We start from the raw sequence: 25,336 nt of genomic DNA on the forward strand, positions 1-25,336 counted from the left end.
GGAATGAAATCAATATAGCTATGACGAAATTGAAGGCAGGACAACGGTATTCATTACCTGATTCCAGGAAGAACGATGAAATCGAAAGAGCAAACATCTTCCGAGTACAAGCAAAATCAGCATTTACCTTGAGCGAACACATTTTACCTTGATCGAAATCGGAAGATCAAATGTAGAGAGACGAAATCAAAGAGATGAAATCAGAAACAAAAATGATATCGAAAGCATGGAGATAAAAGGGAGGTACGCACTTTCCCTAAGCAAAAGTGAAGAGGAATGATTTGCTTTTCTTCCTATTAAGGAGACACACCGATAACGAGCAAAGGAATAACTATATAGCCAAATTAAAATTTTTTAAATTCATGAAGAAAAATAATAAAAGAATAAGGTGAAAATAATTTTACTAGGTTTTACCCCGATGATTAACAAAGGTTTCTAAAACCTCTCCTATGTCTTTTTTTCTACTAGAAGTTTTTTAACCCGAACTAGTAAACCTCCATTATAATTATTTATTTTTGTAGTATATATTACAATGCCTGTAATAATTATAAATAAATTTTATTTGAGTTTTTTTTTTTTAAATTTAAGTAGTTAAAATAATTATTAATGAAAGAAATGTTAATTATTTGAGTTCATATATTTTTTATTTTTTATTTAAATCTATGAAATTGTAATTATTTTATAAGAAATAATTTTTTAAAATTTATATCTTAACACAGCTCAATTAAATTTATTATTTAAATTTGAATTAATATTTTATTTAATAATTTGATTAGAATTTTACTTAAAATTTAATGTTTTATTTAAATTTATATTTTAAGTATTTATTTTTAAATAATTTTATTTAAAATTTTAAGAAAATAAAATATGAAAACATTTAGTGTCCATAAATATAAAAAAGTGAATACTTTTCACAAAAACTCAACAAGTAACAAAACAAATTGTACTCGATCCAAAACTTTTTTCATCTTTACATGTATGATTCATCCCATATCTTTTATCGATAGAATTTTATTATTTAATGTTTTTAAATTCTAATTATAAGAATTTAAAATTTCATTGAAGTTGAAATTGTAAAATTAAATTGTTCAATACACCAATTCAAATATTAGAGTATTTTTATTGTTGGAAATTAATTACATTTGTATGTCATAAAGACACCCATAAGTAAGAAGGTAGAAATTACTGTATTTCGTTCATGATTTAAGCTGGTCATCAAATTTGTAATGACTCTAGTTGATACTAGTTTTTTTTTCCTCGCAAAATGGATATTAACAAGTTGGAAACATAACATTATGTTAAAAAAAATTAAATATTGTTCAAATCTATTAATTTAAATGTTATCAAATAAAAGAAATTTAAATGTTATTTTCAATTTTATAAATTAATTACTTTGTAATTAATTAATTTTTGTTAAAATCAAATTAAGGGTATTTTTATAACTTACTTTATTCTTCTTTTACCACATTAATTCAGTATTTTGCAACTTTTTTTCTCATTTTATTTATATTTTATTCACTTTCTCTCTATTTAAAAAACTTCACTTTCCACTCTCTTCGCATTTTTCATCCCTTTCCATCTTCATCTCAAATACCAGAAAGATAGAAAGGAAAATAATTAAAGAGTTGTAATTTTTGATTTGGAAAAGTGCAAAGCTATAATAAGTTGTACTTCATTACATCATTTAGTTGGAAGTGTAAGGCACATAAATTCTAATATTTTTCTAGAAAATTCTTGAACCATTTTGCCGAGAGTTTTTGATATCGCTTCAAGCCATTCTTGTAATCCACAAAGTTGATTCCAAATCTCAAAGTATAACCACTGTTCCATTCAAAGTTGTCGAGTAATGACCATGCAAAATATCCTTTTATATTCACGCCGTCCCTTGTAATGCAAATAAAATAAAATAAAATAAGATTTATAACTAAAATACTTTTCAAATATTAAAAAGAAAAAGGAACGAAGAAAAAGAAGCAATTACCTAATCGCTGAAAGAAGATAAAATAAATGACGATAGTGATAGTCTATCCTCAAAGTATCTAGAAGAGACTCTTCCAATGATAGCGTTGGATCATTGAACTCATCAACACCTACGTATAAAAAGTGTTATACATAACATAACGTGTAAGTAAAAGAAAAAAAAAATCATATCGATAACATAAAATAGACAATTAACGTCTATGATTTTACGTCTCATGCAAAAGAATCAGACATTAAAAATGACTGGTAACAAATTTTAAATAAATGATTAAATTTTTACGTCTGATGCATTAGAATCAAAACATAAATATCACCAGTTGACTTCTGACTGCAGTCTCACGTAAATTTATGTCTGACGGCCTATGTCAGACATAAATTTACGTCTGACCATAGAGCATCAAACGTAAACGTTAAAATTACCACTTACAATTCTTTAATATAGTGTATAGATTTATTTTACATTAGGTTCTTCAAAGAAATTTAAAATACCAATTTGGTATCAATGAATCATAAACATCCTCATTAAAACCTAAAATACAAGTCAAATCTATGTAAATGATTAACATCATTTATAACTTAAAAACTTAAAATAATAAATATATAAGTCATTATATTTATCTATTATTCATTATTCATCTTATCTATTTTTATCCCATAATCATATTTTAAACTTATTTCAATCTCATAAAATTGACAGTAAAAAAATAAATATAAATTTAATGCAATTACCATTTTCAGTTATGTAAATTAATGGATTGTTGTACTTTTGTTTAATGTACAACAATAATTCTCTAATGCCTTTGGGATACACATACAACCAGCTTGAAGCAGCCTACAAATACAATAAATAAAAGTTACATATATAATTAATATAATAAAATAAGTTAATCACATGTAGCTAAGTAATTTAACATGGCAATGGACACGTACCGTTGGACCTATTGGAATCCCGTTCCGTTCAGCTACTCCCAAAAAACAAATATATCATCAAAATCAAAACACACCCGTGTGTGTAAAATATAGATATCAATGTACAGAAATAATAGATAAAACAAAAATCTTACTTGTAAGATTGGTATTGGCATCTGTGTTGTAATTAGGTTTGACATTACCTAACTTAGGTGCATGTGTAGCATAATTAGAGGTGTAATAGTTTAATCCAATAAAATCAAATGAACCATTCACGAGTTTCGTTTGTTGTTGGGAGAATTGTGGTAATCGATTACCGACAAGAGAACGCATGCTTTGTGGATATTTTCCTGATGTTAATGGTCCCACAAACCTAAGAAAATTGTACAAATGGAACTATTCAATTTGAGATTTTTGCTGTTGTTAATGAGTTAAGTGATTTATGTTTGTGACCATTATTACAAGTATACATTACAAAGCAAATAAGAATTCAAAATTGGAACTTTTAGATGAAATTATGTACTCACCATCCCAACATGAAATCTAGAGCTCGCTCAGAAGCAGTTTTATCTAATTTGGTATCAGACAATGGTTCAAACCAATTAGACACAAGGGTTATGCCTATCACTCCTTTTTGATATACCTGTGTAAAGAGTTTTCACGGTGTTAGTAATAATAGTAGAGATAAATAAAGTGCTTTGTTTATTTTTCCACTGAAATTAGGGATGTAGAAAAAATCTAAATCCGCAAGTATTTACGAATAAAATCCGCAACGGATAAGAAATGAATATTGTAAATGGATAACGGGTACGAGTATTTTTTTTATACCCGTATGTTAACGGAGTGAGTACGGGTATTATAGTATCCGTACCCGTGAATACATGTACCTGCTATAATTTAATTTAAATTAAAAAAAAAACTAAAAAAATGATTAAAACATTAATACATAGAAATTGAATGGGTTATTTTTTATCAATTGATTTTAAAAAATCTTCGTTTCTTTGTAAATTGTCATCCAGCACTACTTAAATGAGTTATTTGCACTTTTTTTGAAATTTATAAATATTATTCATTCTATTTTTATTTGAATTTATAATTAAAATATATTTTTAAATATTAAAATTTTCTTTTGTAAATACCTGCAGGTACCCATGAATATCTATGGATATTAGAAAAATATACGGGTATTCGCATGGATACCCGTACGGATATGGATAGGGGTACATAATGAATATTTATCCAGGATAGAGTATGAGAGAGCTAATATCCGTATCTACCATCCTGTTGTTATCACTATTTGGAACTATGAGTAAATCTTAAAAATAAATGTAACAGTTATTGTGAAAGTTGTGTGATGAACCTGATATTTTTTTCTGTATACTTTGACAGTGGCTGCATGAGCAAGGAGAAGGTGATGTGAAACTAAATAAGGTTCTTTTCCAGAATCACCATGAACACATTTTGGATCTAACCATTTAGAACATCGATTTGGTGGCATCAGTCCAGTTGCATAGCCGAATGTACTATAAGTCCATGGTTCATTTATAGTGATCCAATATTTCACTCTGTCTCCAAACTCTTTAAAGCAAACTTCTGCGAAATCTTCGAAGTCATTTCTGAAAAATAATCGTATATTATGTTGCATGTTTGTATTGAGAAATAGTGGAAAAAGAGTGAAAGAAAAAATTACATATATAATAACTATCATTAATAAACTGATATCTATCCAATAGATATTTATTCATAAACAAATAAAAGTAAGGTAATTTTTAATAAAATCATTTTTAAAATAGCATATTAAAAGAAAAATTATTTAGAATAGATGGAATAATTGATTCTATAAGAAAATCCACATACACATCATGTAGTCATATATGTAAATATAATAATAGCAATAATTGGATTAATAATTATTAAATTTTGTATGACTTACATAATGCGTGGACTTAGGAAGCCACCGTACTCGTCTTCTAAAGTCTGGGGAAGATCCCAATGGAAGAGGGTGACAAATGGTTCAATACCTGTAATATTAATTAATTATTTACAAATATTAATATTAAATTAATTATGTGATTGTGATTGTTCACTTACTTGAAGAAAATATTAAAATACAAATTGATTAAAACAATATTATAAGAAAACACAGTACATATGGATTTTTTACCTTTAGCTAACAGTTCGTTGATGAGGTTGTTATAATATTTGACTCCTTCTTCGTTTATTCCTCCACTAAGCTTTCCTTCTGAATATTTATGAGAACATTTAAAATGGTTAACACTAAACATAACGCTAAAAATAATTAAGGGATAATAATTAAACAATCATCAATGTTTAACTTACTTGGAAGAATTCTTGGCCAAGAAATAGAGAATCTGTATGCATCCAAGTTCATGTATTTCATGATTTCAACGTCTTCCTAATAAAGTATAACAAATCGTAAGGGTAATTAAATATATAAAAAAAATGTAACTTAAAAACTATATTATATAATACTTCATTCCATTAATAGTTTTATCACAATGTCATATGTTTGACCTTTTAGATTGTCTGAAATTTGAATTTTACCTTATAGCGGTGATATTGATCATCGGCAACATCTCCATTGCTTCTATCTTGTATCAGTTCTGCAGAATTCCACATTTATTATTCAATTAATTCCATGATGCTTAAAATATATATAGTGGGTTTGAAAAAAATAACGAAACAAATATTACTTTATTTTTTATATACTAACTACAATTATTATGAATCATATTTTAATTAGAAAAGTATTTAAAAAATACAAAAAAAAAATCAGAATCAAGTTTTTGGTTTCCTTGCAATTGTTTTTAATCATAATACTTAGTCACTGTATTGACTAAGTTAAAGACCATTTTATACACTAAAACTTATTAATTTTTAAAATAACTTTTATCGTGAACAAAAAATTATAATTAGTTTATGAATTAAACTTATAAAATTAATTATCAAAGTTGTGTCTACTTGTTATTATTAATTTTAAATTATCTTTTAATTTTAAATTAAAGACTAATTTAAATACTATTTTCTTGTTAACTAAAATCTTGATAGTTAATACTAGAGATTAATTTAGATTCTAATTTATAAATTAATTATAAACATCTCATCCTAAATGGAAATAATTTTTTCTCTTAAACAATTATAAAAAAAAAAAAAACTTATTTAAACCAAATATAGATCAAGAATAGAGAAAAAAAATTAAAATAGGAAAAAAATCAGTTTTACTAGAAAAATAGACCAAAAAAAAAACCTGGATGTTTATGGGTAAAAGTATCCCATACACTGGGTCCTTTGCCACCTTCCTTCGCCGCACCTTCATACTATATATATTCATGCATTCCAAAACAAAAAATCTATTAACAAATTGCTTTCACTACACATTGAATTTGATTAAAATATTAAAAACTAAATAAGTGAACATTTTTGTAACAACAGGAAAATAGCTCACATCTTTTTCTGGTTACTTTTTTTCTTTTAATTATTAATAATGAGTTTAAGTTTAAGATTACACAAGAATTACCTCTACTAATTATATCGTAAATTATATAAGTCCAACAGAAACAAGATGTAGAAACAACTAAAAAATTACTTCTCTTGCAGATTCAAGCACAAGATGTGAAAATTAGTAGCAGGTTCATCGTGAGTTTTGCATCAGTAACTCTTATTACTTGTATTGTTATTTGAGAGATTTTAACGAGAATTTGTCGTAAAAAACATACCAATTACAAACCAAGATCCGAATACACACTATATATGAAAACATGAACTCACAATATATCCAAGAAATTTTACTAGAATAGGTTCTAATCGGACTCTAATATCATATTAAAAATGGATTTTAAGTCTAATTCAACTTCACAAAACCGGCTTGTAAAGGAAAGATTACACTTCACTTATATATTGTGAATTGACCTTATCTCTTGTCGACGTGATAATTTCAAATGATAATAAAAGAAATTTTCAAATGTAATGTACCTGGTAAGCGGCGGAAGCTGTCCCGAAAACGAATCCTGGTGGAAAACTGGTTCGGTTGAGAGAAGAAACATCGAGAATAGGTGCAACAGGAACAGGTTGAGCAAGAGTAACCGATGCTAATGTTGTAACGATAGCAACAACGGTGAGAAAAAACGCATTGTATGCCATGTCAGGAGAAAAAGAATGAAGTGATGATTCTGTTTAATGCACGAATATATAGACTGCACTGCAGGCATGGCCGGATTTGGAAAACCGCGTATTATATTTTCAAACATGATTCTGTTTCTCCTGTCGTTTTCGCCGTCTCGTGAGATAAACACAAGCAAGAAAAACACCACCGTTTCTATTTCTTTATTACTCTTGCCATGTGTTTGCTTTGCCGTTGAACCAGTGTTCTACTTTGAATGTATTTAACTGTTCTTAATTAAATTTTATATCAACTATAGATAACTTCAAGTTACACTACTATATAAGTGGACGTTTTTAAATTTAAATCTATAAGATTTACGTATAAAATGAAATTTATATCCATTAATATACTCAAATTAATTAATGTGATATATATATATATATATATTTTGGTATAACTTTAAAAAAATATTCAATAATAAATAAGTAGAAGATCAATAATATAATTTTGTAATTTTAGGTTAAGAATTGTGTCGTATTATGTTATATGCATTTTATTAGTGTCAAATTTCTCCAATATCTGTTATGGGAAAAAACTAAGTATGCGAGTCAATATTTCATCTTAGTTATGACTCGAACGGGTATGAGATAAAATAGGTAAATAATTCTAAGGTTTAAGGGTTCATTGTGTCATGTATGGTTAAGATATTTGTGCTTGACATGAGTGTTCTAGAAATTCATACTTGAAGAATATATATGGTTTGGAATTTAATATGAATTGGAAGTCACACATTAAATAAAAGTGAATAAGATAAATCATAATATAAACTCATTTTCTTAATTTTGTTTTTCTAAAATGATATCTCGATTATTTATATAAACTTGTTTATCATTTATTGATATCAAATCTCTCAATATATTCATAAAAAAAAACTATCAAATAGCCTGTTAACAAAAATAACTCTAACATTTTACATTTTTTTATTGCATTAATATCGTAAAACTTTATACGATTATATAATTAAAATATAAGGTCACAATCCAAAAGATTATAGTTCTATTTATTTTAATTATAATAAACCATTTTCACTTTTTACACATATTATATACATCAAAAGTTATTGACCAATGCATGCACTTGTCCATGGGAGACGACGAGTCAAGATGAGTTAATGAATTAAAAATTTCAATTACATTGAAGTGTCGTGTTTTGCTACCCTTAAAATAAAATAAAAAAAATTGTACTCAATAATTGAAGTGTCATTTAATTACAATTTATCACTTAAATAATCTTAGTAAACAGTAAAGATACAAAATATTGAAGACGAGACAATTTTTTAATTAAGAATTATAAGCAAAATCTTCGTATTTATGACGAGAGGAGAAATTTTTTTAAACCAATAAATGATTAGTTGCTTGCTATGATGCACCGATACGTAATACTTCAACTTGGGTCACGTATCCTTATCCGATACTTTAAGATATTTTAATAATACTTATTAATGAAGTATTTACTTTATAAAGTCGTAATACACTACAATAAATTTTTTGAATAGTGAATAATTTTAGTGACAAAAAATAATTAGTCATTATATAGTAACCAAATTGACAACTAAAATAGTTCCAAAAAATTATAATTAGTTTTTAAATTGATAATTAAAATAATTTCAATTATGAATTGGTTTTTAAATTGTTCACTAACATTAGCTACCAAGTTTTGGTTACTAAAATAATTGGTTTCTAATTAGAAATTTTGGATTCACACATTACCAATCATATATTTATTACATTTGTAAGAATTATTGTACATTTTTCAATATTCATATATCACATATCTATCACATATCGTATCCTATTATTTTGAAAATAAACGTATCGACGTATCGGATACGTATCGTATCCGATACACATATCGTATCTGTGCATCATAGGTTGCTTGCAAAGGAGTTAGAATAATTAAGCGCGAAAAAGACCACCATTATTTGATAAGACTTACTCAAGAAGTTTGACTTGCCATGGATATTTCATCGGAATTACTTTCCATAATCCTGCAATCGAATTTTGTTAAATTTTTCTTATTTACATTACATAGATGAGAAGATTTGATTTAATCGAAGAATATTCTTGCAGGAGTGAAAGTATCCTACAAAGATTTTACAATAAGTTCTCTACCCTTCAAAACTTTGCTAAACAAATATTGTAAAAGACACTTTAATAGTCAAATCATGAACTTGTTAATTAGTCTTGTAATATAATCTTAAGTATTTTTAATTAGTCAAATTTTGCCTTTACTCTCACGGCCGACATATATAATATAATGTTGATTGAGGAGATGTCGACCTTCTAAACATAATTTTGAGATGATATCATATGATAAGTAATATAAATCGATATTAGAAAATATAGATCAACAGAGATTTAAAGTGTGCACAAATATTTGGTAAATGTATGTTATCACGAAGCTTCTTTTACTTCCTAAAGTTTTTTACTTCTTTGTGGTTCCTGTTTTGTATGACATTTGGACACTATTTATTTTTTTGTCAAAAAAAATATTAGGTGCAATGTGGTAATATTTTTTATTTCAACTTTTCTTGAAGAAAAAGAACCACAATATGTTTTCTGTCTTCAACTAAATGAATAGGTAAGACTTTGATATTAAAGTTTTTTATACTTTGTTTGAGCTGTTTAACTTTGCAGTATTTTTACTATGTTAGTTTTTTTTTTTTTGCATATAAAGTTATTCATACTTAATTTAAAGTTTTTTAAATACTCCGGATAGTCTGACGTCAAACAAATTTCTGATAGATTTAACCAACTTACAATGACATTGTCTTCATAAATAATTTGTAAAATATAAATTATACATAAACATTTTATTGTTAGATTTAACTTTTCCATTTAGTAATAAGTACATTTTAAAGCCATAATTAGTATAAAATACAAAAATCACAATGCACAGAGTAATAAATATACATATCAAAACTCATTCAGTACATTAAAGGGAATAAGAAACAAATTCATTTATACAAAAGTTTGCATTAAACACTAATAAAAAATAATCACAATATTAAATTATTTATAATTCATTCAAAACAATCACATATATGCATATTCTTTATTTATTTTAACTGTATCTTCAAATAGTTTCTAAAATATTAAATAAATTCAGCAGAGAAATCAGACTTAATATATATACATATCAAAATACTCTCTCATACTAATATTTATATATTTCTTTATCAATTTGATAAAATCATTTTAATAAAAAAATAACATATATGTTAAAAAGACAGCCTATTCAATATTCTTACGAATAATCAAAATATTTGATGTATAAAATAATATTTTTTACTTTTATTAATTAAAAAAAAGTAAAAGATATACACTAGTTAGATCTAAAACAATATACCACACCCTTAATAAATTTGGAAATAAACTTTAAATTGGGCATTTAAAAAGTGGGTTCTGTCAAATATTTTAATGGTTATTAAATCTGTGACACTCTTACATTTGTCCTGATACAATTTATTTGTTTCATCATAAACACAACATGGCATGAGAAGCTCCTCTTCTTCATCATCCAACCAGACACAATGATGAAACATCACATGACAACATTTCTCAGTTCTTCTTAAGATGTTTATCAAACCAATTTATCATGGTTTGATGGGCCTCCCCTGCAGCCTCCACAGCTTTTGGATCATTAGGATCGTACCTCACAGTCCAACCGTGTGAGACGTTAGGAAATATCTTCACATAACTATCAATCTGCACAAAACAAAACAAAAATCAGCACACAACTCATAAAGTGCACAGATATTTCACTGAATATGTCCATTAATGGCCATACAAAATAAACTACAAATATTGGATAACTAAAAGTTGTTGGAAATCAACATTGACTAGAGATAAAATATAATTTTAAAATATATAAGTGAAGTGCAAACCTCACCTTACAAGTGAATTTTGTAAGGTTAAGTTAGGCTTAAAACTTCTAACATAATATCAGAACCATATTAAAACCTATCCTAGTATCAGGAGGTGTATTGAAAATTTCACATCAACTAAAGATAAGATAATACAAGTCGATTTTGTATTAGGCTTAAAACCCATTATAAGTTTCATTGTACCTCTGGTTTAGCATTTAAGACTTGTTGAAATTGATTTATAAGCTTTGGAGGAGAGATAGTGTCATGCTCAGCTCCAAGTATAGCAATTGGAACTTCAACGCCTGAAAAATATCAAATAACTGCTTTTCAGAATTCTATCTTTATTCAACCATAAACAAATGGTAAATGAAAGACGGCACAAAAAGAGATTTACAAGAAAATAGAAGCACTATAACAAGTTGAATTCACAAAAAAGTTGAAGTTATTGTGATCTGAATGAGAATTCATACCACGGATGTCATCCACAGTCAAAAATGATGGATGTAATATCACAGAAGCTTGAACAAGTTTGGCTTTTCCAAGGTCAGTTAAAGTCCTAGCTGATAGAATCAGAAAAACACATTACAGATTTATACTTAAGGTGACCTGAAATTGCAGAGTACACATTACTAATATAGTGGAAGCCACTTACCACCCCAACAGAAACCAGCAACTCCAACAGCAGAAGCACCTTTTCTTTTCAAGGCTTCAATAATAGGTTTTGCAGTTTCAATACCTTTTGCCTGCACATTTAATAGCCAGGGTCAGAACATTTCTTTCAAATCTGGATTCTGTGTGCACGCATATTTTTTTCTGTTCTCTCTTTAAAATATTTTGGTAGTTACTAATTTTAAAATATATTAAAAAAAAAATTAAAGTAGCAATGTAATATATTTTTAATTTTCAATAGATCACTCTGTCAAAAAATCTAATAAAGAATCTGAATTATTTTTTTAAGGTTTAATATTTTTTGTCCTTCAACTTTTAATGAAAATTGAAATTAGTCTTTCTAAAAAACCTTGAAATCGATATAGTCTTACAATTCTGTAAACTCGTGGATTTAGTCCTTTCAAATAAATTTCTTTTATGTTTATTTGATATTTCAAACACATTTCATTATAGTATTTTAGTTTGTTTACACTATTTGACATTTTTTTTCTTCAATATTAGATGAAAAATGCGTTTAAAACATCAAATAAATTTAAAAAATATTGATTTAAAAAACTAAATTTATATATTTTTAAATATAAGAGACTGAAATGGTTTAAAATTTTCAAAAAAGACTAATTCTAATTTTTAATAAAAGTTGAATGAATAAAAATATTTAACTTGATGAAGAAACAATTATCATAAACTAAGAACTAACCGAGTCATGATCTTTGAACCAGGGATCGAAAGGCCTGCTCACATTCCCATCATTGTAGGGTTCTCCATGGAAGAAGTCAGGAACCGCCACAAAATACCCATGTTGTGCAACCTTGTCTGCAACTTTCCTATGCAACATAACAATTCAAATAGTTTCATCATGTAAAAATACTTCAGAAGTATCTTTTGTAATTTAATTTACTCAAACCATAATGTACATTAATTTACCCAAAAAATGTTTGTTATTAAACTATTTTAAGAATTCAATTGATTTTATGCCCTGTTGCCTCCATAGAAATAGTATTTGCTTACAAAGGAAGACATGATATATAGCCTCATACCAGAGAATAAGCATAGAGAGGTAAACTCAGTAAATTAATAGTCGTTGAAAGTAACATACCTTAAAAGTGGCGGTTTAAATCCTACAAGACAAAATGAACATGTGAAGAAATTAGTTAAAGATAATATAACTGTCGGCAGAGGCAAACAAATAGATACACCCAAACAAGGAATTAACAATGTCATGGAAAAAGCTAGACTAAACTGAATTAATTAAACACAAAAATTAAAGCATCGTCATCTTCTACTCTTAGCAAGAAACAGAACTCAGTTACGTTACAAATAGAAACATTATTTCTATTTGTAAACCAATGAAGGAATGAATCAGAAGAAGAACAAGTCACTGGTTTCAGAGGTTGGAATCTTTGGAAGTAGGAATGTACTTAGTCTTGAGAGATTTTTACCACAGGAAGGTTTTATATTAAAAGGTGTAGCATGCGAGAGGAATAGAGCATTCGTGAGTTAGGAAGAACAATATGATATTTGTAAAGGGATATCTATGTTTTATTACCTAGACTTTATGGTCTAGAGTGTTTTTTTTTTGTGTTGCAGATGTAGTGTTCAGTTTCTACTAAGGAAGAATCGCATATAGATACTTTTCATGGACGCAACATATTCATGCCAAAGTCATTAAGGAAGTTGTTGTAGGTGTTTAAAAAGATTGATAGCTCTATATAGGCATGTATGCGGAGGCAGATTTTGTGAAGTGAACTTTTACTGGAGAATTTATGTTCTGCTCTAGTATCTTAGTTGTTCAATGTGTTGTATTCTCCTCTTGGTAGATTGTCTAATTATATACTATAGTTTGGGATAGTTTTGTAGACTTATTGGTTAAATACAAACTTTAAGGTCTTTCATTTACATTTCATATGTATTTTGGTAATCTTGTAAGTATGTGTATATAAAGGTTAGAGTATCTCAAATACTCTATTATATAAGTATACACATTTTTGACAAAAAAAACAACAAAACAAGAAACAGAAGCCAGTAATAATGTTTGGTGATATGTTTGGAAGAAAGAATAGCATACCATAAATATCAGAAATAAAAACAATGGCAAGAATGGCGAGACGAGAACCAGTGACATAGGTGTTAACACCAGCGATATCGGTAACATAACCAACACCACCTGAGACATTGAGAATGGGATGGTTTGAAATGCATTCACTTCCCACCATTGTTGTCTCTCTCTTTTCTGCTATACTCACATTCCTAACTCCATTTCACCTTATATGCATCACTGATGCAGGGTTTCAATGGTCATTACAATCAAACTTTTGAATTGCTTCATTACTATTATGTGGATAACTGGTGTTGACCACTTAAAAAAACAAAATTTGAGGTTTGTAACATGCAGTAACATAAAAGCCGTTACTAAATTGTGCTATGTTGATAATATCTGTCAACCATATATACACGGTTTAAGTGTTGTTTAAAGTATTTTTCTTACATCTCTCATAAAAGTTTCTTAAATATTTATTGTGACTGTTACTTCATTTTTAAGAAATGATATTATAATGATAACGTATTTTAACAAATACTAAAAAACTTCAATTTTTTTTATTTAATTACGTTAAAAAATTATTTAGACATTTGTTTATTTTGTTGAAATTTTTTTTATTTATAAATTTATAAAATGTTATCTTTGTCGGTTTTCAATCACAATAAATTAAAAATTAAGTAAATAATAAATATAATAATTAATGTTATTTTGAACATTGAAATAATCTTATCAAGAACAATGTTTGAAAAGTCTAAGACATGCATAGTAGTATTAATTTCCTCAGTATATTATAGGTATAATTACTGATTTGGTATCCCACTTTTTGGTTAAGTTCAATTTGGTACCCATATATTTTGGTTTGTTTAATTTAGTATCCCAATTATCTAAAGAGATTCAATTTGGTTCAATGCGAGAGTTCACTCAGTTTTTGAACCTTTGCCACTGTTCGAGCCTCGCCTAGGCGAGACCGACTCGCCTAAGCGGGATGACTTCTTGCCTGGGCTAGAATGTCTAGCTTAAGCGAGAGTCACTATAGTGGGGCACCTCAGCTTCTGTTTTAGAGAGTAAAATGATATGTTCTAATGTGGTTTTGTGCAAAGAAGTTCTTATATGCTTGAATTGTCAATTATTAATGTATTGTGTGATGAAATTGGATGAATATGAGTTATACAGAGTGGTGGCTAGAATAGAATTTCAAGGGAAATTCATGTGAACTTGTTAGTGTGTGTAAGGACGTGTGAAATCCATATTGGTTGGTATCCTGAAACTCCAATAATCATTCACGCTTAGATAAAGTAGAATGGATTATGTCGTGAGGAGTAGCAGGAGGTCCTAGTCTTTGGACTTGATCCAATCCTAGACGCGAAGGGGACTTACCCTGGAAACGGTCGGGTGATAACTCCTTGTATCCAGACTCTGCAGAGTCTGGGAACCGTTACAGGTGCAAGCTACCAAGAGCTCCAATGTCGCTTACACAATCCGGATATCGAGTCTAGAATTTATACTATTGAACTATGTGTTATGAATGATGTTATGTTGTGAATTGTATTATTTTCTCTTATTTCAGTTAGCTCACCCTTTTGTTTATGTTTGTTTGTCCTTGTGTGTTCTCCTTTGCAATGATCACCTACGGTTGGTGTGAGCATAGCCGAATCCAAATGATGATGCCCCCCCTTCTGAGCAGGAATTGATCCTTACTCACTACTGTGGTAGTTTTGGGCCAAATTTTGTGAAGTTTAACTTGATGAGTAGTTTAGGCATTTTATACATCTACTCTTGCCTTCTAGGATTTTTTTTATGACAAATTTTGAATGACTGTACCAGTAGTATATACTTATGTGTATATAACTGTTATTTCTACTATCTGCTATGCTTAATCATAATATAATGTTTTATTTGATAGCATGAAAAATTATTAAATGGGATGTTACATTTCTTATATCTCTAAGGTATCTTTCATTTTATCATGTCCTTACTTCCCTTAATTATACATTTATTTTTATTTTCTGCGATTTCTTTCAATAGTCTCTCTAATTGTTTATAAGACACACATTTGTTAATTTTTTAATATTTTTATTTATTGTTTATTTTCATCATGTAGAATACTATTTTGATATATTTTATCTAATTATTTTATATTTTCTAACTCATTATCAATCATATTGTAGTTTTTCAGTATAATTGTATAAATAACTTTTATTTACTACAATATAAAAATTTAATGTAACTATCATGATTTTTTTTATCACCATCCAACATATATCGGAGTTGAGAAGATACAATATCTATGTTAAAGTTTTATTATTATATTTCTTATTTATTTTTTGCGTCATTTTGATCAAGTGATGTATTATAAAGAGATTCATTAGAATTTAAAAAATTGAAGTAAACAAACATTTAAAATATATTTTAATATGAATATTTTTTTTCCTTTTATAATTTTTTTAAAAATAATTTTAAATTTTATCAACTAGGTTTCATATTTGCAAATTTAATAAATATTTTAATTCTCATAAAATTTTATTTGCTATTTTAATCTAAAATGTAAACAATTATAACTAAATAGCTAAAACCGATAAAAAAAATAAGTACTTAAATTTTTTGTAACTAATATTAAAAATTAATTTAAATTTTAATTTACAAATTAATTATAACTTTTTATTAGTAATAAAGAATATTTTGAATGAAAATAGTTTTTAATTTATAAAACGGAGTCTAACATAATCAATATAATAACTATTTGTTTTGGTGTCTAAATTTGATTCCTATTTAATATATATTTTTTATTACTTCCTATTATGTTGCTTAGCCTTTGTCCTATGTAGCACCTAGAGTCTGAATGAAAGACGCCATGGACAACAAAGATTTAAAAACGTGCACAAATATTTGGTAAATGTATGTTATCACGAAGCTTCTTTTACTTCCTAAAGTTTTCTGAAATTTCTATTTGTTGATTTGGAGATTATAAGGTAAATCTATTTGTAATCTACGGCTCCATCAAATCTATTTGCTTTCTTTCATTTTATCAAAACTTTAAAAGCATACAATTCTCATGGGTCTTTGGGGTTTACGAAAGGAATGAATATGGTAACGAGCGTGATTCGATTGTAGTTAGAAAAATTAACATCACTTGAATAAAATTGAAAATTTTATTAATGGAAAAATTTTATAATTTTGCTTTGAAAGCGATCTATGTTATGTTTGAAGTTCAATGAATCAGAACAAAAATTTGCCCAAGACCATTTGTACCTTTTAATACAAAATAAATTTGAGTATAAGCTTGCAAATTGAAAACCAAACGCACACAAAATTGTTGTATTTCAACCAACATTGTTATGGTTTTCATTCCTGTAACATTTTAGGATTGAAAATTTGTTGAGGTTAAATGAGTTAATATTTAGGTTAAAATATACTTTTAGTCCTTATGGTCGTTCAGTTTTTGTTATTCTAATTTTAATATTGTTTTTTTAATCAGGTTTCAATTTTCGTTAATTTTGTTCAATTTGATATTTTTTATTAACACAGTCTAAATAATTAACACAGTTTCCGTGGGTATTGCCCGAACCCGTCCCATTTTGACGGAAAATTCTCGCATTAACTGTGGGCATGGGTATGGGTATGGAGAATCCCCGACTTTTTCAATTGGGTATGAGGATGAGTATCGGGATGTACATATCTTCACCATAATACTCGTCCCCGTTTAAATTATTAAAATATTCACAATTAATTAAGTAATCATATATATATAATTATTTTTTATTTCTTCTAATTAGTTGGTTTGTCATGAAACTCATTCGCAACTCAATTATATTTTCCATCTTATCATAACCTCATAACCTTTATGTAATTATGTTAAAAGATGTATGTCAATTAAAAAAATTTTACGTCTCACATTTGAATATTTCTATCATTTTTTAATATTTTTATTTATTGTATATTTTCTTTTCACATGAGAATGTTTAATACTCTTAATTTAAGTATTTAATAGCACAAACCTTTCGTTTACTAAGTAATACAAAAAAATCATTTTCTTATTATTATTAGTTTTTGTTTCATTTGAAGAACTTTTGTTTCGCTAAAAGAATTTTTGTTATTTCTCAACCATTTAGTATATATGTTGATATTTGAAAAGTTTTCTTAGATCTCTAAGATATTTCTCAACATATCATGCCCTTAATTATACATTTGTTTTTCTTTGTGCCATTTCTTTCAATAGTCTCTCAAATTGTTTGTAAACATTTGTTAATTTTTTAATATTTTTATTTGTTGTTTATTTTCATTATGTAAAATATCATTTCGATATAGTTTATCTAATTATCTTTTATTTTCTAACTCATTATCAATCATACTGTAATTTTTTCACTATAATTGTATAAATAAATTTTATTTACTATAATATAAAAATTTAATGTAATTGTCATGAATATTTTTTATCACCATCCAACATAATTGAAGTTCAAAAGATACAAGATGTATGTTAAAATTTTATTATTATGATTATTATTTGTTCTTTGTATCATTTTGATCAAGTAATAAATTATAACTTTTATTAGTGTATAAAAAAGAGATTCATTGAAATTTAAAAGCTTGAAGTGAACAAACATTTAATATATATATATATATTTTAATTTGAATATTTGTTTTCCTTTTATATTTTTTAAAAAATATTTTTAAATTTTATCAACTAGGTTTCATTAATGTTTGCAAATTTAATAAATGTGTTGTTTCTCATTAAACTTTATTTGGTATTATAATCTAAAATGTAAACAATTATAATTTATTTTAAACTTTTATTATGATTATTATTTGTTTTTTGTATCATTTTGATCAAATAATGTATTATAACTTTTATTAGTGTATAAAAAAGATTCATTGCAATTTAAAAGATTGAAGTAAACAAACATTTAAAATATATTTTAATTTGAATATTTGTTTTCTTTTTATATTTTTTAAAAAATATTTTTAAATTTTATCAATTAGGTTTCATTAATGTATGTAAATTTAATAAATGAGTTGATTCTCATGAAATTTTATTTGCTATTATAATCTAAAATGTAAAAAATTATAATTTATTTTAAACTTTTGTTATGATTGTATCATTTTGATCAAATAATGTATTATAACTTTTATTAGTGTATAAAAAAGAGATTCATTAGAATTTAAAAGATTGAAGAAACAAATATTTAAAATATATTTTAATTTGAATATTTGTTTTTCTTTTATATTTTTAAAAAAATATTTTTAAATTTATCAACTATGTTTCATTAATATTTTCAAATTTAATAACTGTTTTGGTTCTCATGAAATTTTATTTGGTATTATAATTTAAAATGTAAACAATTATAATTTATTTTAAAGTATTTGATATCGAAGAAACAATCATCCTTCTAATATTGAATATTTGATAATATTATCTTTCCTTTACTATAATTTTTTATTATTTTATAAAAATTAATTAAAATTAATATTATAGTAGTAAGAAAATGGGTATATGTACGAGATTATACTCGTTATCCGGTTGGGATGAGGATGTGACAAAAGTTTGATACCCGTTGGGTTTGAGTATGGGGAGGAGGTGAATTTTTTTTACGGAGATGGATATGGGATAGCGAAACTCGTGTCCGTCCTGCCTCATTGTCATCCCTAATAATGACTGCACGTGTTACTTCGTGATTTTTTTATTTTTTAATTTTTATCTAAAAGTAAAAGACACACTAGTTTGTTCTAAAACAATATACCACACCCTTAATAAATTTGGAAATAACTTTAAACAGGGCATTTAAAAATTGGGTTCTGTCAAATATTTTTATGGTTAAATCTGTCACAGTCTTACATTTGTCCTGATACAATTTATTGGTTTCATCATAAACACAACGTGGAATGAGAAGCTCCTCTTCTTCATCATCCAACCAGACACAATGATACAAATGAAACATCACATGACAGCATTTCTCAGTACTTCTTAAGATGTTTATCAAACCAATTTATCATGATTTTATGAGCCTTCCCTGCAGCTTTCACAGCTTTTGGATCATTAGGATCGTACCTCACAGTCCAACCGTGTGAGACGTTAGGAAATATCTTCACATAACTATCAATCTGCACAAAACAAAGGAAAATCAGTACACAACTAATAAAGTGCACAGATATTTCACTAAATATGTCCATTAATGGCCATACAAAATAAACTACAAATATTGGATAACTAAAAAGTGTTAATTATAAGTTTCATTGTACCTCTGGTTTAGCATTTAAGACTTGTTGAAATTGCTTTATAAGCTTTGGAGGAGAGATAGTGTCATGCTCAGCTCCAAGTATAGCAATCGGAACTTCAACGCCTGAAAAAGATCAAATAACTGCTTTTCAGAATTGTATCTTTATTCAACCATAAACAAATGGTAAATGAAAGACGGCACAAAAACAGATTTACAAGTATTAGGTTTACCGAGGGGTTTTATTGGAGAGAACAAATATCAATGAGACCTGAATTCAATTTCATAAGACATTGACACCATTCTCAATCTAAATGGTTTTAAGGGACTTGATTCTTATATAGTGTTCAAATTTTTCATTTTTACTCGATATAAAATTTAGACTCACATTTAAATTTCTACGATACACTGTAACAAGTTGAATTCACAAAAAAGTTGAAGTTTTTGTGATCTGAATGAGAATTCATACCACGGATGTCATCTGCAGTGATAAATGATGGATGTAATAGCACAGAAGCTTTAACAAGTTTGGCTTTTCCAAGGTTAGTTACGGTCCTAGCTGAGAGAAACAGTAGAAACAGAACAACACATTACAGATTTATACTTAAGGTGACCTGAAATTGCAGAGTACACATTACTAATATAGTGGAAGCCACTTACCACCCCAACAGAAACCAGCAACTCCAACAGCAGAAGCACCTTTTCTTTTCAAGGCTTCAATAATAGGTTTTGCGGTTTCAATTCCTTTTGCCTGCACATTTAATAGCCAGTGTCAGAACACTTTTTTCAAATCTGGATTCTGTGTGCACGCATATTGTTTTTCTGTTCTCTCTTTAAAATATTTTGGTAGTTATTAATTTTAAAATTTTAAAATATATCAAAAAAATGTTAAAGTACCAATGTAATATATCTTTAATTTTCAATAGATAACGGTATAAAAAAAATTCGATAGAGAATCTAGATTTTTTTCTAGGTTTAATATGGTCTTCTCTTTTCATTTTTAGTGAAAATTAAAATTAATTCTATTAAGAAATCTTGAACCGATCTAGTCTTGTATTTTTGGAAATTCGTGAATTTAATCCTTTTAAATAAATTTCATTAAATTTATTTGACATTTCAAACACATCTTATTATAGTATTTTAGTTTGTTTATACCATTTGACATATTATTTTTTTAATTGTTAGATGAGAAACCCGTTTAAAACATTAAATAAATTTAAAAAATTTGATTTAAAGAACTAAATTTACATATTTCTAAAAATAGGGGATTAAAATGATTCAAGGTATTCAAAAGAGACTAATTCCAATTTGGAATAAAAGTTGAAAGACAAAAACATTTAACTTTTTTTTTTTCTTAACGATAACGATCAAGAAAAATTATCATAAGCTAAGAACTAACCGGGTCATGATCTTTGAACCAGGGATCGAAAGGCCTGCTCACATTCCCATCAGTGTAGGGTTCTCCATGGAAGAAGTCAGGAACAGCCACAAAATACCCGTGGTGTGCAACCTTGTCTGCAATTTTCCTAAACAGTTGAAACCATTCAAAATGTTGTTATTAAATTATTTTAAGAATTCAATTGATTTTATGCCTTGTTGCCTCCACAGAAATAGTATTTGCTTACAAAGGAAGACATGATATATAGCCTCATACCAGAGAATAAGCATAGAGAGGTAAACTCAGTAAATTAATAGTCGTTGAAAGTAACAAACCTTAAAAGTGGCGGTTTAAATCCTACAAGACAAAATGAAGAAGGAATGAATCAGAAGAAGAACAAGTCAGTGGTTTCAGTATTCTATAACAAGAAACAGAACAGAACCCAGTAATAATGTTTGGAAGAAAGAACAGCATACCATAAACATCAGAAATAAGAACAATGGCAAGAATGGCGAGAGGAGAACCAGTGACGTAGGTGTTAACACCAGCGATGTTGGTAACATAACCAACACCACTTGAAGTATTGAAAATGGGATGGTTTGAAATGCATTCACCTCCCACCATTGTTGTCTCTCTCTTTTCCTTCTGCTATACTCACATTCCTAACTCCCTTTCACCTTATATGCATCACTGATGCAGGGTTTCAATGGTCATTACAATCAAACTTTTGAATTGCTTCATTACTATTATGTGTGGATAACTGGTGTTGACCACTTAAAAAAACAAAATTTGAGGTTTGTAACATGCAGTAACATAAAAGCCGCTATTAAATTATGCTATGTTGATAATATCTGTCAGCCATATATACACGGTTTAAGTGTTGTTTAAAGTATTTTTCTTACATCTCTCATAAAAGTTTCTTAAATATTTGTTGTGATTGTTACTTCATTTTTAAGAAATGATATTATAATGATAACGTATTTTATAAAAAACTCCTAAAAAACTTCTATTTTTTTATTTAATTATGTTAAAAAATTACTTAGAAATTTGTTTATTTTATTGAAAATTTATTTATTTAGAAATTTATAAAATGTTATCTTTGTCGGTTTTCAATCACAATAAATTAAAAATTAAGTAAATAATAAATATAATAAGGAATGTTATTTTGAACATTGAAAATAATCTTATCAAGAAAAATGTTTGAAAAGTCTAACACATGCATAGTTGTATTAATTTCTTAGTATATTATATTGTATCTTGAGCAGGATTGTTGCCGGCATTTCAGTTCCACACTCTGCACATTTCGAATATTATAAACACTGAAAGTAACACTCAATGTTGACTGGTAGAGTCAGAGTGGAAGGTGTACAGTGTTAGAATTTAATATTTAAAACGTGGCTAATAAATTATTTAGATAATGATATTTTAATTTATTTTTTTATTTATTATTCTAATCTTTTTTAATTATTTATTTTGAATTTTTTAAATGATATGATGTACAAATGATGAAAATGATCAATTAAAAATGATTAAAAGAAATTGATCAAAATATTATTATCTAAATTATTTTATCCTCTTAAGGGTTTCAAACAAATGGCGATAGATTGAATATCTTTATCAAGAATGATTTTCGGGTTTCACTGAAAAATGAATGCTATGATCGATTTGTTCCTAGGTGCAGTAGATAGACATATCATCACATGATATCTAAAAATCACAAATCGTCTAGACGATGCAGCTAATAATGCATTCGTTAATTATAAGTTAAAATACTTTGTTGGTACTCATTTTTTTTTATCAAAATTTTAATTTGGTTCTCATAATTTTATTAATTTAAATTAATATCAATTAGGTTATTTTCGGTAGTGTAGAACTAACATCGTTAAGTAAGTGTCACGTGTCAGCTTTTCATTTTCTGGAATTTTTGAATTTTATTTTATTTTTTTTTAAAATTTTTTTAAATTTTTAAAAAAAATCTTTATGCCACGTGTCACGTTTGTAGTGTACCACGTGTCAACCTAATACAGTGATACATGTCAAATTATGGTTTGAATCTCAATTTGGTCATCATATTTGTTAATTTGATTTGATTTGAGTCCCAAATTTTTTTAAAAATTTTCAATTTTAGACACACTAAATTTAGACCAAATTTTACTTTTATATAATGTTGTGACTATTTTTATTAAATATTTTAATAATATTAATTGTATTTAATATTAAAATTTTAAATATATTTATTTTAATTTGTTATAAAATTATTTTAAAATTTTACATTTGAATTTATAAAATTGTTATTTTTAAGTCAACTCTAAAATATTGTTGATATAGAATGTTATACAAATATTTCGAATAAAAATTTATTAATCTATATATTTATAATTTTAAAATAAAATTTAAATAAAGTTTAATGTAAAATATAAATTTAAATAAATTAAATATTGTTAAAAATATGTAATAGAAATATCACTTGTAATAAAAATATCATCATTACATTTATATAAAAATTAAATTTGGTCTAAATTTGGAGCACATGAAATTAAATTTTTTTAAAAAAATTTGGGACTGAAATCAAATCAAATTAACAAATATGAAGACAAAATTGAAATTCATACAATAATTTGACACGTGTCACCATATTAGATTGACACGTGGCACACTACAAACGTAACACATGGCATAAATATTTATTAAAAAAAATTCAAAAATTTAAAAAAAAATTCAAAAATTCAAAAAAAAATTAAAAATTCAAAAAAACGAGAAACTGACACGTGGCACCTACTTAACATGTTAGTTCTACACTAACGGAAATAGCCTAATTGATACTAATTTACAAAAATAAGGACCTAATTGAGATTAATAAAAATGCGAAGACCAACTTGAGATTTTGGTACAAAAATTAGGATCAACGGAGTATTTTAATCTTAACTATAATTGCAAACTAAAAATTATAATAAATATTATCATATTTTATTTTTAAATATATAATAATTTAAAAATTATATTTTTATTGTAAAAATCTTAGTTTTATTATTCATTTAATAATTAAGATATTTGTACATATATTTAATTTTTAATCATTATTATATATATTAGTTAACATAAAAATCAGTATACATATATGATTCGCATTGAAAATATTAGTTAGAATTTTAAATTTAGAAATAAGAAAAAGTGTAGGTTCTTTCATTTTTAATTGAATATTAGAGTTTTTTTTCTTTAATAGATAATACTAAAAACTAAATAAATACGATTTTAGTCATCTTAGTTATGAATAGAGTTTAAATAAAATTAAAAAAAATATATTTATATATTAAGCATGCCTAAAAAAAGTTAATAAAAATTTGAAATTTTTAAATTACGAAGAATATAAAGGAATTTTATAAAATAATATTTATAAATACGAAAACAATGTAATTACAGAATATATATACCTAATTATCTGTAAGCATCACTGAATTTTATTCTTGACAGTTTTGTATACACATCTTTGGAATTTATTTAGAGAAGACGTGTTGTTTGATGGATGACAAATTTATAATATTTTTTAGAATAGACAGGGACTCGTCAACTGTCCAATTATTAGTCATGCTCCAATTCATTATTTATTAGGCCAATCTTATTTCAAATAATCATATTATTAATTCTCAAATAATATTGAAAGCAATATTAAATAAAATAAAATTAGTTGATTAAAACCGAAAATTTTATTAAATGGAAAAACTTTATAGTTTTGCTTTGAAACAATTTATGTTTGAAGCTCAATAAATTAGAACAAAAATTTGTTAAATTGTGGCTTTTAATGCAAAATAAATTTGAATATGAGCTTGCAAATTTAAGACCAAACACACACACAAAATTGTTGTATTTCAACAAGCATTGTTTTGGTTTTCATTGCTATAACATTTTAGGATTGGAATTTTATTGAGGTTAAAGGAGTCAATATTTAGGTTAAAATACATATTTAGTTTTTATGTTTGTTAAATTTTGTCATTTTAATTCAAATATTATTTTTTTAATCAGGTTTCCATTTTTATTAATTTTGTTCAATTTGATATTTTTTGTTGATACTGCTTAAATAATGAACGGTAATGAATGGTGA

At 26.4% G+C, this 25,336-nt stretch overlaps 3 protein-coding genes across 3 annotated transcripts; all 3 read right to left on the minus strand.

Moving 5' to 3' along the window:
• Positions 1-1,602: 1,602 nt before the first annotated feature.
• Positions 1,603-7,095, minus strand: LOC114186170 (beta-glucosidase 13-like). The gene is made up of 13 exons (XM_028074196.1): positions 6,883-7,095; positions 6,158-6,227; positions 5,455-5,513; positions 5,230-5,305; positions 5,054-5,131; positions 4,823-4,910; positions 4,250-4,505; positions 3,417-3,532; positions 3,045-3,262; positions 2,911-2,942; positions 2,710-2,812; positions 1,982-2,090; positions 1,603-1,884 (listed from the first exon to the last, which is right to left on the minus strand). Exons 1-13 carry the CDS (start codon positions 7,048-7,050, stop codon positions 1,713-1,715), a joined length of 1,545 nt encoding a protein of 514 aa, XP_027929997.1. The 5' UTR covers positions 7,051-7,095; the 3' UTR covers positions 1,603-1,712.
• A 3,377-nt stretch (positions 7,096-10,472) lies between these two features.
• LOC114186172 (endo-1,3;1,4-beta-D-glucanase-like) lies at positions 10,473-13,832 on the minus strand. Its single transcript, XM_028074199.1, has 7 exons — positions 13,675-13,832; positions 12,706-12,727; positions 12,307-12,433; positions 11,593-11,683; positions 11,411-11,500; positions 11,142-11,242; positions 10,473-10,779 (listed from the first exon to the last, which is right to left on the minus strand). The coding sequence occupies exons 1-7, from the start codon at positions 13,820-13,822 to the stop codon at positions 10,633-10,635; spliced, it is 726 nt and encodes a 241-aa protein (XP_027930000.1). The 5' UTR covers positions 13,823-13,832; the 3' UTR covers positions 10,473-10,632.
• A 5,593-nt stretch (positions 13,833-19,425) lies between these two features.
• On the minus strand, positions 19,426-21,964 carry LOC114186171 (endo-1,3;1,4-beta-D-glucanase-like). The gene is made up of 7 exons (XM_028074198.1): positions 21,714-21,964; positions 21,573-21,594; positions 21,259-21,385; positions 20,520-20,610; positions 20,329-20,418; positions 19,885-19,985; positions 19,426-19,746 (listed from the first exon to the last, which is right to left on the minus strand). Exons 1-7 carry the CDS (start codon positions 21,859-21,861, stop codon positions 19,600-19,602), a joined length of 726 nt encoding a protein of 241 aa, XP_027929999.1. The 5' UTR covers positions 21,862-21,964; the 3' UTR covers positions 19,426-19,599.
• Positions 21,965-25,336: the final 3,372 nt, after the last annotated feature.

Source organism: Vigna unguiculata, chromosome 5 (genome assembly GCF_004118075.2).
Source record: "Vigna unguiculata cultivar IT97K-499-35 chromosome 5, ASM411807v1, whole genome shotgun sequence".
Lineage (NCBI taxonomy): Eukaryota > Viridiplantae > Streptophyta > Magnoliopsida > Fabales > Fabaceae > Vigna > Vigna unguiculata.